The 12530-nt window shown below is 40.8% G+C and overlaps 2 protein-coding genes and 1 non-coding gene across 5 annotated transcripts; 2 read left to right on the forward strand and 1 right to left on the reverse strand.

Annotated features, from left to right (window-relative positions):
• Nucleotides 1-2069: 2069 nt before the first annotated feature.
• Nucleotides 2070-6901, reverse strand: LOC147245480 (galectin-2-like). 3 transcript variants are annotated; one of them, XM_086185620.1, is made up of 6 exons: nt 6777-6901; nt 5451-5621; nt 3187-3253; nt 2933-3012; nt 2531-2702; nt 2070-2366 (listed from the first exon to the last, which is right to left on the reverse strand). In XM_086185620.1, the coding sequence occupies exons 3-6, from the start codon at nt 3193-3195 to the stop codon at nt 2220-2222; spliced, it is 408 nt and encodes a 135-aa protein (XP_086041746.1). In that variant the 5' UTR covers nt 3196-3253; nt 5451-5621; nt 6777-6901; the 3' UTR covers nt 2070-2219. The 3 variants fall into 3 exon arrangements, with proteins under 3 accessions (XP_086041746.1, XP_086041745.1, XP_086041747.1); XM_086185619.1 differs by lacking the exon at nt 6777-6901 and adding an exon at nt 5738-5858; XM_086185621.1 differs by lacking the exons at nt 5451-5621; nt 6777-6901 and adding an exon at nt 4681-4777.
• pick1 (protein interacting with prkca 1) lies at nt 4325-11917 on the forward strand. Its single transcript, XM_086185618.1, has 13 exons — nt 4325-4477; nt 4920-4993; nt 5192-5303; nt 5482-5610; nt 7243-7309; nt 7406-7495; nt 7602-7655; nt 8093-8155; nt 8247-8380; nt 8658-8750; nt 8831-8881; nt 9516-9660; nt 10546-11917. The coding sequence occupies exons 2-13, from the start codon at nt 4953-4955 to the stop codon at nt 10791-10793; spliced, it is 1227 nt and encodes a 408-aa protein (XP_086041744.1). The 5' UTR covers nt 4325-4477; nt 4920-4952; the 3' UTR covers nt 10794-11917.
• Nucleotides 11918-12146: 229 nt separating this feature from the next.
• On the forward strand, nt 12147-12219 carry trnar-ccu (transfer RNA arginine (anticodon CCU)). Its single transcript has one exon. It is a non-coding gene; the product is annotated as a tRNA-Arg (tRNA).
• Nucleotides 12220-12530: the final 311 nt, after the last annotated feature.

Below are 12530 nucleotides of genomic sequence, written 5' to 3' on the forward strand. Positions count from 1 at the left end.
CATTCATTTAGTTTCACTTTTTCCCACACAAGATCTTTGCATGTATGGTTTGATGTTCTAAATGAACCATTGATAAATGATTTTTTTTTAAAAAGAGGGAAAGCCAAGGGCTTCGTCCTCACACTGTCTGATGAGCAGGTTTCTGGTACAATCTCCTAGGTTACCGGAGAAAATCTCGGGATGCATACATGATTCCCAAGTGGCATAGAGTGAGGACGCTCCTAAAGTGATCCTCCATGGAAAAGACATTTTTGAAATGCACTGCCAATTTCTCCAGGACACCCCTCAATTAAAGCCAACGTATTGTTTGGAAGAAAAAAAGCAATTCTATACTTAATTCATTGAAGTATTTCCATGTCTGCAGGAGCTTTTCATTTGACACAATACATGATTTCCTTGAGGGAGTGGCTCAGTACGAGACAGAATTGCTCTTTGGAAACCTCACACAAAACTGTATGTCAGAAGGGGACTTGCTCTCCAGGCTTTACGGTTGGGATGATGGGTTTTTAGAACAGAAAAACCGTCCCTCAAAGCCTGTTTTGGAGAGTGCCGGTGACAGCATTGGTCTAAACTTCCTGCAGACATTGTGTCTTGTGAAAAACATCCCGCTCTTGTTTGGTGAAATTATTCAGGAATCAAAAACTGGAATTTGTTAGTGTTGTTAACGCAAATAATGAACATAGTTTTTTCACTTTCTGTCACTCTGGGTATGACAATGTATTTAAAGCAATTGATTGCCGACCACCACAAACTGTTTAAGCACTTGTTTCTAGATAAAAACTTGCTACCTGGGCATCATTTTATGATCCGTTACCCATCTTCTAAAAGGAGAGTTGGCCTCTTGGTGTCTACTGGTGACTGTTTAACGATTCTTTTAAGATTCTCAAAATCAGAACCAAATCACTTCCAAAAAGATGGAAGCTGTTTATCGTTGGGAAACCTTACATCTCTTACAAAATGAATGTGGGCCAATAAAATCTTTTAATTTCAGAAATGAGCATTTTGTCAACAGTGAAATGCTTGAAATGTCTAAGGAAGTTTTGTCAACTTGTGAGGTCAAGGTTGATGTGGAGCACAGAGCTGGACTTACAGTATTTGCAGTAAAATAGAGGAAGACATGCCAGTCTTGTCCAATAAGTGATTCGCTTTTGGTTGAAGATGACATTATCTTATTGACAAACAGGCTACATACAGAGAATTGAGAAGTTTTTGTTTATTGCGATACATATTTGGTAATTTAACCTTTTTCAGTGTAGCTTGACACGTTAGGAAGTGAAATTAACACCCAGACAGCAACACAAAGGGAACTCAGAGCAGCGTTACTTGTGTCATCCCTTAGGGTTTAACTCTGGAACTCTGTAACAGTGTTAAATGTTTGACTGTTTTAAAAGTGTCAATTTCACTCTGGAGACATTGTAGAGTGGAGAGTGGAGAGCTATTTAAACCCTGAAAAAGTGTTGAAATGAACTCTGTGGGAGTCATTTCAACTGTGGAGTTTTTGCTGTGTCGGCACAAGGAGAAGTGGATCCTCAGTGATTTTTGTCCTTTTTTTTAAATATGGTGCGTGGAGAGGAGTCTCTGATGACTTTAGGGAGTGAGTTCCAAAGGGTGGGAGCAGCAAAGGAGAAAGCTTCGTCTCCCAAGTATTTGGGCTTGGTTCGGCAATGGGAGGTTGCAACACACCCACCAACAGGTGAGGTGGTTGATTTAATCCCATATTTGACACCTGAAGATGCTGATCTTGCTTATGACGACAGATCCTTCTGATTGCATGACTCAAAACTTCTATGTGCAGCTACTAAATTAACTAAAACCTTCTGTTCCATGTTGACAATGTTTTCATTCTCATTTTGAGATTTTATTTCTCCAATGTTCACATTATAATTGCATCTGTGACTGTATGTTGGAAAATGTGCCCCCCCCCCCCATCATCATTAATACAGTCAATCTGAAAAAAGGCGATGACTGAGATTCTAAAGTTACACACAAAGTGAAACAGGCTACGTTTCAAAGGCAGGAAAAGGCCTCATTTTGGGAGCAGTGATGCTTTGTGACAACAACAACAACAACAACAACAAACATTTGAATTTGAAGGTTTTTATATTTTGGTTCACTACAGAAATAATAAGATACAAACAGTTCCCATGTCGGGAAGGTATAGGTTTCTCGATAATTCATGTCTCATCTATAACCATCACTGCATGCAGTGTTTGCATCTCTTAGGAGATTTTCAGGCAACTGAGTTTGAAGTCTCCTGCGACCCTGATATAATTGATGATGTCCATGCCGATCCGGTTAGGGAACTGGACTTCCTGTCCATCAGCAAGCTCCACCTCAAACACATCGCCAGCAAGCTTCAACACAATCTGAAATTTAAAAAAAATTAGAAAAACTTATTTAGTCTCTGGAAGGAGAGAGTCTAACCGATGCTAAACGTCCTTTAGAAAACATCATGGCTTGGCCTAAGTGAGGAAGTATGTTATTTTTATCCCCTTTCACAAAGATTGCACATCTTCACTTCTATTCACACCTTAACTTCTGCACCCCTCTGTAGGGGATTGTGTATTTCCCTCTTCTCGTCGCCCCAGCAACCAGCAGTCTTGGAGTTGCACACCAGAACAGCTCCGTCAGTGTCATCATTGAAACGAGGGTTAAAGTGCAGAGCCAGCTCGTCTTCATTGCACCCAAGGTCGATCTGGAATCTGAGTGGATCACAGATGACAAAATTAATGTGAAATCTTAACATCAAAACTCAGAACGACACAAAATATTACAACATTACACAGTTATCCACTGGGTTTTCAGTGAAAACCAATAATGCGCCAAAATGAAAATGCACAAGTTTCTACGATTCAAATGTTTTCCTCCTAGAACAAATGTAAATCATTATTTTTTCCCACGAATGTGTAAAATACATATTTGTGCAACTCACCTTTCAGCATCATGAAGAATTTCTCCCTTTATCTTCACCTGATCTCCAGCTGTCAGGTTCACATTGTTCATTTCAAGTTTCTACAAAACCAAAATGCACAGGTCAAAGTTTCCAACTCTTAAATTAAAAACATGAGTTATTTATCAAAGCAACTCTGGGCTCACACGAGTCAATATAATCTTTTGTACAGGTGCAAATCCACGATGTATATGTGCAGACATAAAATCAGCATAAAAAAAAAACCTTAAACTTACCATGCTCATTTTGCGTGTTGGTGAATGGCCCTCCAGATGATGAGATGGAAGGGGGTTCTCCTCTGGTCTGGGACAAGAGCAAGTTTCACACAATTTATAAAGCAAAGCAGAAGTGGTTAAGTGAAAGGATTTCATGTGAATGCATCACCACAATCAGCCTCTTCAATGCAGGGGCCTCCATACATTTACCATGGCTGTTCAGCTTCATGCAAATTAATGAGATCAACAGCCTCCTTGATCACCGAACATGCTGCCACTAATCATCAGTCAGCTCTTTCAACCAACCACTCTCTCTCTTGTCAGCTTGGAAGAGCCATTTAAGATCTTTTCATCATGTCAAGTTAGGAAAATATTGATTACATTGTAGATTTCACTGCACTGATGTATTCCAACTGTCTTGTCTGTGATAAAAACAACGTAAAGTTTTAGTTCAAATAATCACTTTCTTACTATACATACTGATCCTTGTTAATTATTTCGGCTGTAATACTTTGCGATTTAATAAAATGTTAAGGCATCTACCACCGATGCAGTCGGCTCTACTGTCTCTGACAGGAAGTAGCACTTTGGACTTGATTTGGTTGCGCTATTTACCTTTTATTTAATCAACTGTGTGGGAGTTGGTTCCGTGTCATTTCCAACAACTGTCTAGTTACAAAAAACTAAACAACCACCTAGTTGCAATAGCATAAATTTATACATATTAATTTGTATGCATGTTTTCTGACATAATTTATTCTTTGCTATCTACAGTTTAATTAAAATGGTCGACAAAAATTCTAGAAAATACTATTCATGTTTTGTCATAAAAAAACACTTTAGCTGTCATTTATAACCACTGTTACCACTGCACAAAACTTATTGAGTTTATCAAATTAATAAAGTCCAAGTCGAGGGCCATGAAACAAAAACGTGATCTTTACCTCCTCCTAGTGGTCACAGACTGCAACAGACATTCGCGACACAAGTACTGCGGACATGAATGACTTACGTTGTTGTTGGTTTAACGTTTATAGTTAAAACTGAGGATTTGAAACATGCGAGGAAGCTGAAATTGATCGTTAATATTAATTAGTTGTCCACATTAGAAAACAGTAAAGAACAAACTAGTCATCCTCAAAATATACTTCCGGTTCGTGCCGGAAGTTGACTGCGGAAAGTAAACAGAGAAGCTGTCATTGAGTCCAGAAATTTATCTTTCAGCCAAAACGAGCAACTTATGAAAGACATATCGCTTTTTATGCACGTGAGGGGACATTTGTACGCGATTTGGTGTGAATTCCAATATAAGGTAAATTTACCGAACACGCATGTGGCCTTTCAACTGCGGCTCGCTGACAGTAGCTAGACGCTAATTAGCGGAGGCAAGCTAGCAGTTGTTCTGCCTAAGGCTACGTCACCAAAGAGAAGTACACCTGACTAACGATTATCTATTAACAATGAGACTATACCAATTAAAATAGCTTCCTGTTATTGTCATGTATCGCAAGTTACCAGCAACTGGTGCCCCGATGCAGCGTCCTCTCAAACCCTACAGTCAGCGGGGTTTAGGGCTCCCTTTCCGTTGAAGATGGAAGTTAACCCTGATCATGCTAGATGGCCTGAAATGACTCTCTTTCGATATATATGTAGTTCAGTAACCTTATTTTCTGTTATTAGAGGGACATAGAGACAAGTACGAACATTGTCTGTAGCCTTCATATCAGTGGTTATGGATTTGTCATCACCAACAGATTTTCCGGGGACGGGAGTGAAACTGTTCTGCAATGTTCACGGACATGGACTATGAATTGGAGGAGGACAAATTGTGAGTTCATTGTTATTGGTTCATGATACATGAAGGTTCACACAGTTGGGTATTGAAGTGTGTAACATTTAAAGGATGGACGATTTTAAGTCTGCTGTTGATACGTGGGACCAGGCACGTTGACAAATCCAACTTTAAATCAGTAGCACAAGTCAACTAATGGTGCATATACAAAGTAACTTTTATCTTCCTCTTAAGGGGGATACCAACAGTACCTGGCACTGTGAGCCTGAAGAAGGATGCTAATAATCTTATTGGGATCAGCATTGGGGGCGGGGCACAATACTGTCCTTGTCTCTACATTGTCCAGGTAGGTAGAGTTCATTTGATTACTAGAGTTTGACCTGCACAAAGACATTCATATGTTTTGCCTCACTGGAAGAACAACATGCGAACTATTAACTCAATATAGCCCAGTTTGGTTGAGTCAGAAGGGAAATTTTAATATTAAGTGTACCTTTTCAAATGCGGCTCCTGTTGTCTGGCAGGTCTTTGACAACACCCCGGCAGCTCTGGATGGAACACTTGCAGCAGGTGATGAAATCACAGGCGTAAATGGCAAACCGGTAAAGGGGAAGACTAAGGTGGAGGTGGCCAAGATGATTCAAGTTGTGCAGGTATACAAGTGCTGGGGAGGGGAACACCATCTGTAGTTACTCTCAATTGGAACAATATTTTACTAGGCGATGATGAGAGCCCTAGTTTCTCTCTCTCTTAATTCCTCATCTACCTCTACTCCTTTACCTCACTTCTCCTCTCTTTCCTCCATCTTCCTTTCTAATTAGCTCTTGGTTTCACCATTGTCGCTGCTTGCTGACTTGATTAAGTTCACCTGATCACTTCTATTGAAAACACCTTTCTGAGCTGATCTGATGCCCACAGCGATGGCTGCCTTCTCTTAACATTCCAAACGTCATAATTAACACCTCTTGTTCAGTGACATTTAAAAACAAAGCAACTTCTTTAGATTGTAAGTGAAGTATTTAGTCATCTCAGTTTACTAGCTGATGACTGAACTGCAAGGTGAGTGGCAGCCGCCTGTCAGATGCAGGCCGTAGTTGTCCCTTGATGCATACTCAGGCTGGAAATCAGTTTCAATTCATGTTCAGTTCAGAGTCTCTGTAGTCCGGTGTTGTCTGCTAACATTGATACAGCAATATATCCCACTTTTGCTTTTTCACCATACTGTGTAAATACTCCAGCCCCAAGTATTATTGCCATATCTTACTGCAAAGTAGCCTGATAAAATGGTATTGTGACCTATGTATATTATTATTCAGTGAGATAGTGTTCAGTGAAACAACAACTTATGTTCTCACTGATATGCTCTTCCCTTCTCATCATGGCGGCTGCATTTGGTGAATACAGTTATACAGCCGTTGACCACTGTGTGCTTTAAGTTGAAATAAATAGTTTTGACTCAGTTTGTCTGTGTTGAGATAATAATGAAACGTGACATACATATTATTAGACTACCCAAGTGGTACACAGCAAATTGTATTTTCTGCCCCATTCTTCCATTTTCCATCAGTTATCTTGAGTATCGCATCATAAGGTAGCCCATTATGTATCGTGCCGTATCGTGAAATCGTACCAGGATATTTGTCGTACCTTGAGGTGATCGCCAACATCCAGCCCTCGTCTAGCCAATAAACTTACTAGACAAAGCAGCAAACTCCACCATACCTTGCCAATGCCTTTTAATGAGTAACAGGAAATGAAGCACATTCTGACGGATGTGTCAAATATGTTATCCGCAGTAACTTTAGTAAATAAGACTTACTGTTTTGTGTCCTGGTTTGGGAGTAAATGACGAATAATTACAGGCAGAAGCCCACCATTGGACTGTAGAGAAGAGGGACTTGACAGGCCGGCTGGGCTGATCTAAAGAGGTCTGGACAATAGCCCATAGCATCTGACTCAACGTGACCTATGTGGGGCCGTGTTGTTTTTGGGCTCCATTGTTTGCACCCAGGAAATTCCATGACTTCCTGTGTGGTGGATTAAAGAAGAGGTTCATTGTGGGTGTTAAAGGATTTGACCGTTGTGCATTCAGGGCAAATACTACATGTTGGTGTCACTCTTAGTATCATGAAATTAGGGGGAAAGACAAAAGTGAAAATAAGAAAAGCAATGGGATTGATGTTTCTATGTCACATTATTTTCTTGGCGTATGTCTGTATATATTATAATTTTTTTTTCCTCCTGTAAATATGTTCAGTTTTTTTGTCGTCTTTATGTTTTAACAGGGTGAAGCAACAATCCACTATAATAAATTACAAGCAGACCCAAAGCAGGGGAAGTCTCTGGACATAGGTGTGTCCTCTGCTCAGCCTCCATTGATTCAGTCCTTTAATGCTTCTTATACATTCTTCCATTATCTCAACAACTTCACACATATTTGTGTTTCAGTGCTGAAAAAAGTCAAACACCGGCTGGTCGAGAATATGAGCTCCGGTACAGCAGACGCTCTTGGACTAAGTCGAGCAATTTTATGCAACGGTGAGATTTTGTCGAGTCACTTTACTGAGTGAAACAATGAACATTTGCTCGTTAATTTTGTGATTTTATGACTTCATCGACTGTGACGACTTGTTTGATTTTGCAGATGGGCTTGTTAAAAGACTGGAAGAACTCGAAAAAACAGCAGAGCTGTACAAAGGTAAGGATGAAGGAAAACATGAACTCAATCTTCATTCATAGGTGTGATGGAACGGTCCACTTGAGGCGCGTCATTAGAGCTGGACAACATGAGAGAAGTTAGAATGGATGCCTGTCTTACGCCAGCATGTTTTCGGGTTGTCTGTCCATGTCATCCGTTTTCATGTCGTATCTGAAGAACTCTTTGAGAGAATTTTCAAATTGGACGGACGTGAACTTGTACTATGAACTGAAAATACTGGAGGTAACACGTCACAGAGGCGTTAAACCGCCCTGCATTTTTTCTAGGTCTTTATGGTCGTGGACATAATGACCTAAAATATCTTATATGAAAAAACAAGATTCAGTAGCTCTAAAGTGATATATTGCCCAACACTCGGAGGAAAATTAGGAATCACAAGCATTCGGTGAACTTGTTCCTTTGTGCTTTTCTTGAAGGGCTGATGGAGCACACGAAGAGACTGCTCAGAGCTTTCTTTGAACTCTCCCAAACACACAGAGGTGAGTTGCTGTCATCTTCATCTTTGCCCTTCTTCTGTGAGCTGTCATTTCTCATCTATGCGACTGGGCTTTGATACTTGTACCCTTGCAGCATTTGGGGATGTGTTTTCAGTCATTGGAGTGAGAGAGCCGCAGGCTGCGGCCAGCGAGGCCTTCGTAAAGTTCGCTGATGCTCATCGCAGCATCGAGAAGTACGGCATTCAACTACTAAAGACCATCAAGCCTGTGAGTGCGCCAGGTTGGCTTTGAAGCTCGGAGAGCACTTGAATGTACCGTGGTCTGTTAAAAAGCCAAATGTGAGATACTCTACTGTATAAAACAACCCCACTCTTATTTGTAAACGACTTTGGAAGAGAGCTCTGGAATGGACTTTTATAGTGAAAGATGAGACCTTTTTTTTTTTTTTTTTTTGAAGGATCTTGAGTCAGGAGTCGAAAGGGTTTTTGTATACGACAGTCTTGCTTCATATGAAGCCTCTTACTGGTCATATTTTGCTGTGCAGATGCTCCACGATTTGAACACGTACCTCCACAAGGCCATACCAGACACCAAGCTCACCATCCGCAAGTACCTGGACGTGAAGTTTGAATATCTGGTGAGTCCAAAGCATAGCAACATCGCTTGTGAAGCTGCCAATCGATCGACTAACAGTACGACCTTCTTTTTGTTTTTCAGTCATACTGTTTGAAAGTGAAGGAAATGGATGATGAAGAATACAGCAGTATTGTGAGTCATAATCTCAGTTCCAGAATAAAAAATTATACTTAGCATTTAACAAAGGGAACAAAACACCAGCTTGATTTGTTTAAAAACGTGTTGCTTTTCTCCCTGGGGATTCTTGGAAGACGCTTCAGGACAGAAAGAAATGTCGTTGGAATTTTACCTTTGTTGAGTTTTTAAACCCAACATGCTGTAAAAAAAAAAAAAAAAATTTAATTTACGACTTTTTAATTTAAAAAACATTCACTCGTATCAGTCACCAGTTACAGCTGTTGAACGGCGTTCATGCGACCTTCAGAATCTCAGTTTTACCTCTGCAGGATGGTTTGTAAAGAAAGGACTCATTAGAGGTCTCAGCTGCTTCAAAACCAGCACTCCTACATTATACCTTGGGTTACAGAGCAGGAGAAAATAAAGTCAGTGTGTGTGTGTGTGTGTGTGGGGGGGGGGGGGTGACAGATAGAGGGCAAGTTGTGTGAGGACAAATAGGAATTAAAAAAAAAGATTCCAGAAATCCCTGCTGATGAGAACAAGATGAGGAATCTACTGTTATCCTGAAGGGTTCAGTCCTAGACAAGCGTCCAGCTGTGTGAGCAACCCCTTGGATGTGAGGCAGTGATAAATGCGCTTCCTGCTGCAGGCCATGGGTGAACCGCTGTACCGCGTCAGCACTGGCAACTATGAATACCGTCTGGTGCTGCGATGTCGGCAGGAGGCTCGCGCTCGCTTTGCTAAGATGAGGAAGGACGTTCTGGAGAAGATAGAACTGCTGGATCAGAAACATGGTTTGTTGGCGCTTTTCTCCAGTCACTCACATTCAGCAAAAAAAAAGAAAGAAAAGAAATAATGGTGGCTGTTCTTTTCAGTTCCGTTCCATTCTATGCTGAAGCTGTTACTGCTGTTTTTCTAGGCTTTGTGTAGCATCGTGGTACATGAGTAATATTTGACCAGGAGCAGCTACGATGTACTGACTCAAGTACTGAGGTTGTGTACTTTGTCCACCACTGAACAAAATGTACTCCTTTTCCAAACTCAGTATTACAGTGTGATCGGGGCAGAATCATTTACCGTCATCAGTAAAGTCCTGCATTGAACTATAGATGTGCAAATGTCAAAAATTGGAGGACAAAAACAAGATGTTACTGATTAATTCTACAGTTCTTCTACAATTCTACAACAGCTGATAATGTAGGGTTTTTTTCAGGGGGGGGGGTTTGCATGGCAAATGTTTTAACTGTTTTTTTTTTTAGATGTTCATTTTCCATCAGTAATTGCCAAGATGGTATAATATCAAGCTAATGTGAAGGTTTTTCTAGTAATTATCCAAACCTCCCTGGGTCACCGTGTTGTGCCTATTCATCATTACACATCTGCATCTGACTTGATGGACCGGGGACTCTTGGTAAAACATTTTTACCCTCGAGTAGAAGTATGAGGATTTAATCAGTAAAAATGCAGAAACAAGTGAGATGCAAAGACAAAGACCACATTGTAGATGAAAACAGGAAAATATAAAGGAAGCACGTGAGAAGGACTTGTGCCTGAGGAGGTACACAGCAGTCATTTTACGTTTGATTCGAGGTGATCTTTCTCTTCAGCAGAACTGGTTCTTTTTCAAACTCAACTGTCCATTTGCTCATTTTTCTCCCTTGTTTCTTCTTCACGTACAGTCCAGGATATCGTGTTCCAGCTCCAGCGCTTCGTGTCCGGCATGTCTCACTACTATGACGAGTGCTACGCCGTCCTGAAGGAGGCCGACGTCTTCCCGATTGAAGTGGACCTCTCCCGCACCATGATCAACTACAGCAGCCAGTCGTTCTCCTACACTGAGGAGGAGGAGGAGGAGGGTGGAGGAGGAGAGGAAGGAGGAAGCAGACAAGCAGAGAACGGCGCAGAGAAACTCATCGACGACGATTGAATGAGTGCGCAGTGTTACCTCTTCCCTTATGTTTCATGTCAGCACTCCCCCACGCTGTGACCCGCAGTGGAATACCGCTGCTGACACCGTTGTTTCAACAGTAGAAACTGCTGCTCCAGTCCTCTATGTCCTCTTCTGCAGATGTTTTCTTTGTGGAATTCTTTATTTAAACTGCTTTTTGATGTGGCTGTGCTCCACTCATACAGTCACAACCACCAGAAGGCAAAGGAGGCGGAGGGTTTAGCTGCTGCAGAGTTGGAACTGATCGTTTCTCAGGTGTGCCTTTTTGTGACTCCTAGTTTGATGAGGTGTGGTGGGTCTGGGTTGTGGGTTCATGAAGCAATGCTCTTTTAATCCCCTAAATTATTTGCTACAAATGTTTGGACAGAGATTCATGTGGTGACGTTAATTAACCAAAAGTTTCATAGTGTTTTGGTGTTGAGGTAGAAAACTGATGGCCTCACCTAGCTTTACTGTACTGTGAAATGTAAAAAAAATTAAAACATTACATGTAAATATTTATGCATAAAGGGAAAGAGCGCTGTAACTTTTCTTAGGCATTCTCAGTGTATTTATTTTTGTCAAAATATCTGAAAAATGAAAAAATGCTAAAAAGTGATTCCATATGAAAGTGATGTGAATATACTCATACACCGGGGCAGCATGGGTAGAGTGGCCGTAGCAACCCAAGGGTTGCTGGTTCAGTCCTCATGTCCCCAGTGGCGATGTGTCAAGTATCTTTGAGCTAGATACTTAACCCCGAATTGCTCCTGATGGCCCTGTGATGGACTGGCGACCTGACCATGGGGAACCCCACCTCTTGCCCAATGTCAGCTGGGATAGGCTCCAGCACCCCCCCCCCACCCCCTCCGCCATTAACAGATAAGCGATATAGAAAATGGATGGATGGACTGATGGATACTTATACACTACTATGTAACTTGAGTTTATGTCCTTTTTATTTCTCCCTCGGATAAATATATTGTTTATGCATTTTGAGGCTGAGAGTGTCACTAGGGGGCAGCATCGCTTCAGATCACAATGCTGTAACGCCTGAACTCTTATGAACGTGTTAAAGGGAAATCAAATGTTTTGTCCTTGTATTGTTTTTCCAAATTCCTAGAATTCCTGAATAAAAGGTTTCTTTAGGTATATTTATATTTCTTGCGTATGCCATTTTTTTTACCTTTACTTTTAGATCACTCGTTAAATGCACAGGCAGAATGTGCACATCTAAAAAATTACAGGACATAAAAATATACAAGTTGCAAAGACATAATGTCATAGTAAATGGCACATCAAAGACAGTTGTCTATCATTAAAAGCAAAGGCGACTTCACCAGTAGCTAAGCAGCCCCAGTGGCCTAATGGATAAGGCACTGGCCTCCTAAGCCAGGGATTGTGGGTTCGAGTCCCATCTGGGGTGGAAGCTTTTTGAATGTGACAATACAGTCGGATTGACTGTTGACTGTTAATACCTGTGTCTACAAGCGGGGACCGGGAACTGTTCATGTATAATTTTTTTTCACCTCATTTTCACAAGACACGTCCTTTTTTCTCTTTATTTCAAACAAACAAGTAGTGGAGAAGAAATAATAGTATGGAGAGTATAAAATATCAAAGCATACTGAGAACACAAATCAGCTCAATGAAATTATTGAAAAAATAAGTACATAAATAAATAATAGATAAATGAATTAAGTTTTCAAGACTTTGACATGAGATTTACTTTAGGAC

The sequence above is a fragment of the Aulostomus chinensis genome, chromosome 18, assembly GCF_037954235.1.
Source record: "Aulostomus chinensis isolate RoL2024-O1b breed Wild chromosome 18, RoL_Achi_v1.0, whole genome shotgun sequence".
Taxonomy (NCBI): Eukaryota; Metazoa; Chordata; class Actinopteri; order Syngnathiformes; family Aulostomidae; genus Aulostomus; species Aulostomus chinensis.

Bases quoted from the DNA above. Each gene is read 5' to 3' on its own strand.
- LOC147245480 (XM_086185620.1), bottom strand. The intron at 2,703-2,932 runs GTGAGTTGCACA...TGATCCACTCAG, and splicing joins ATTCTTCATGATGCTGAAAG to ATTCCAGATCGACCTTGGGT. The intron at 2,367-2,530 runs GTGTGAATAGAA...TTTAAATTTCAG, and splicing joins AGAGGGGTGCAGAAGTTAAG to ATTGTGTTGAAGCTTGCTGG.
- pick1 (XM_086185618.1), top strand. From the start codon at position 4,953: ATGTTCACGGACATGGACTATGAATTGGAGGAGGACAAATT. The intron at 4,994-5,191 runs GTGAGTTCATTG...CTTCCTCTTAAG, and splicing joins GAATTGGAGGAGGACAAATT to GGGGATACCAACAGTACCTG. The intron at 8,156-8,246 runs GTGAGTTGCTGT...GTACCCTTGCAG, and splicing joins ACTCTCCCAAACACACAGAG to CATTTGGGGATGTGTTTTCA.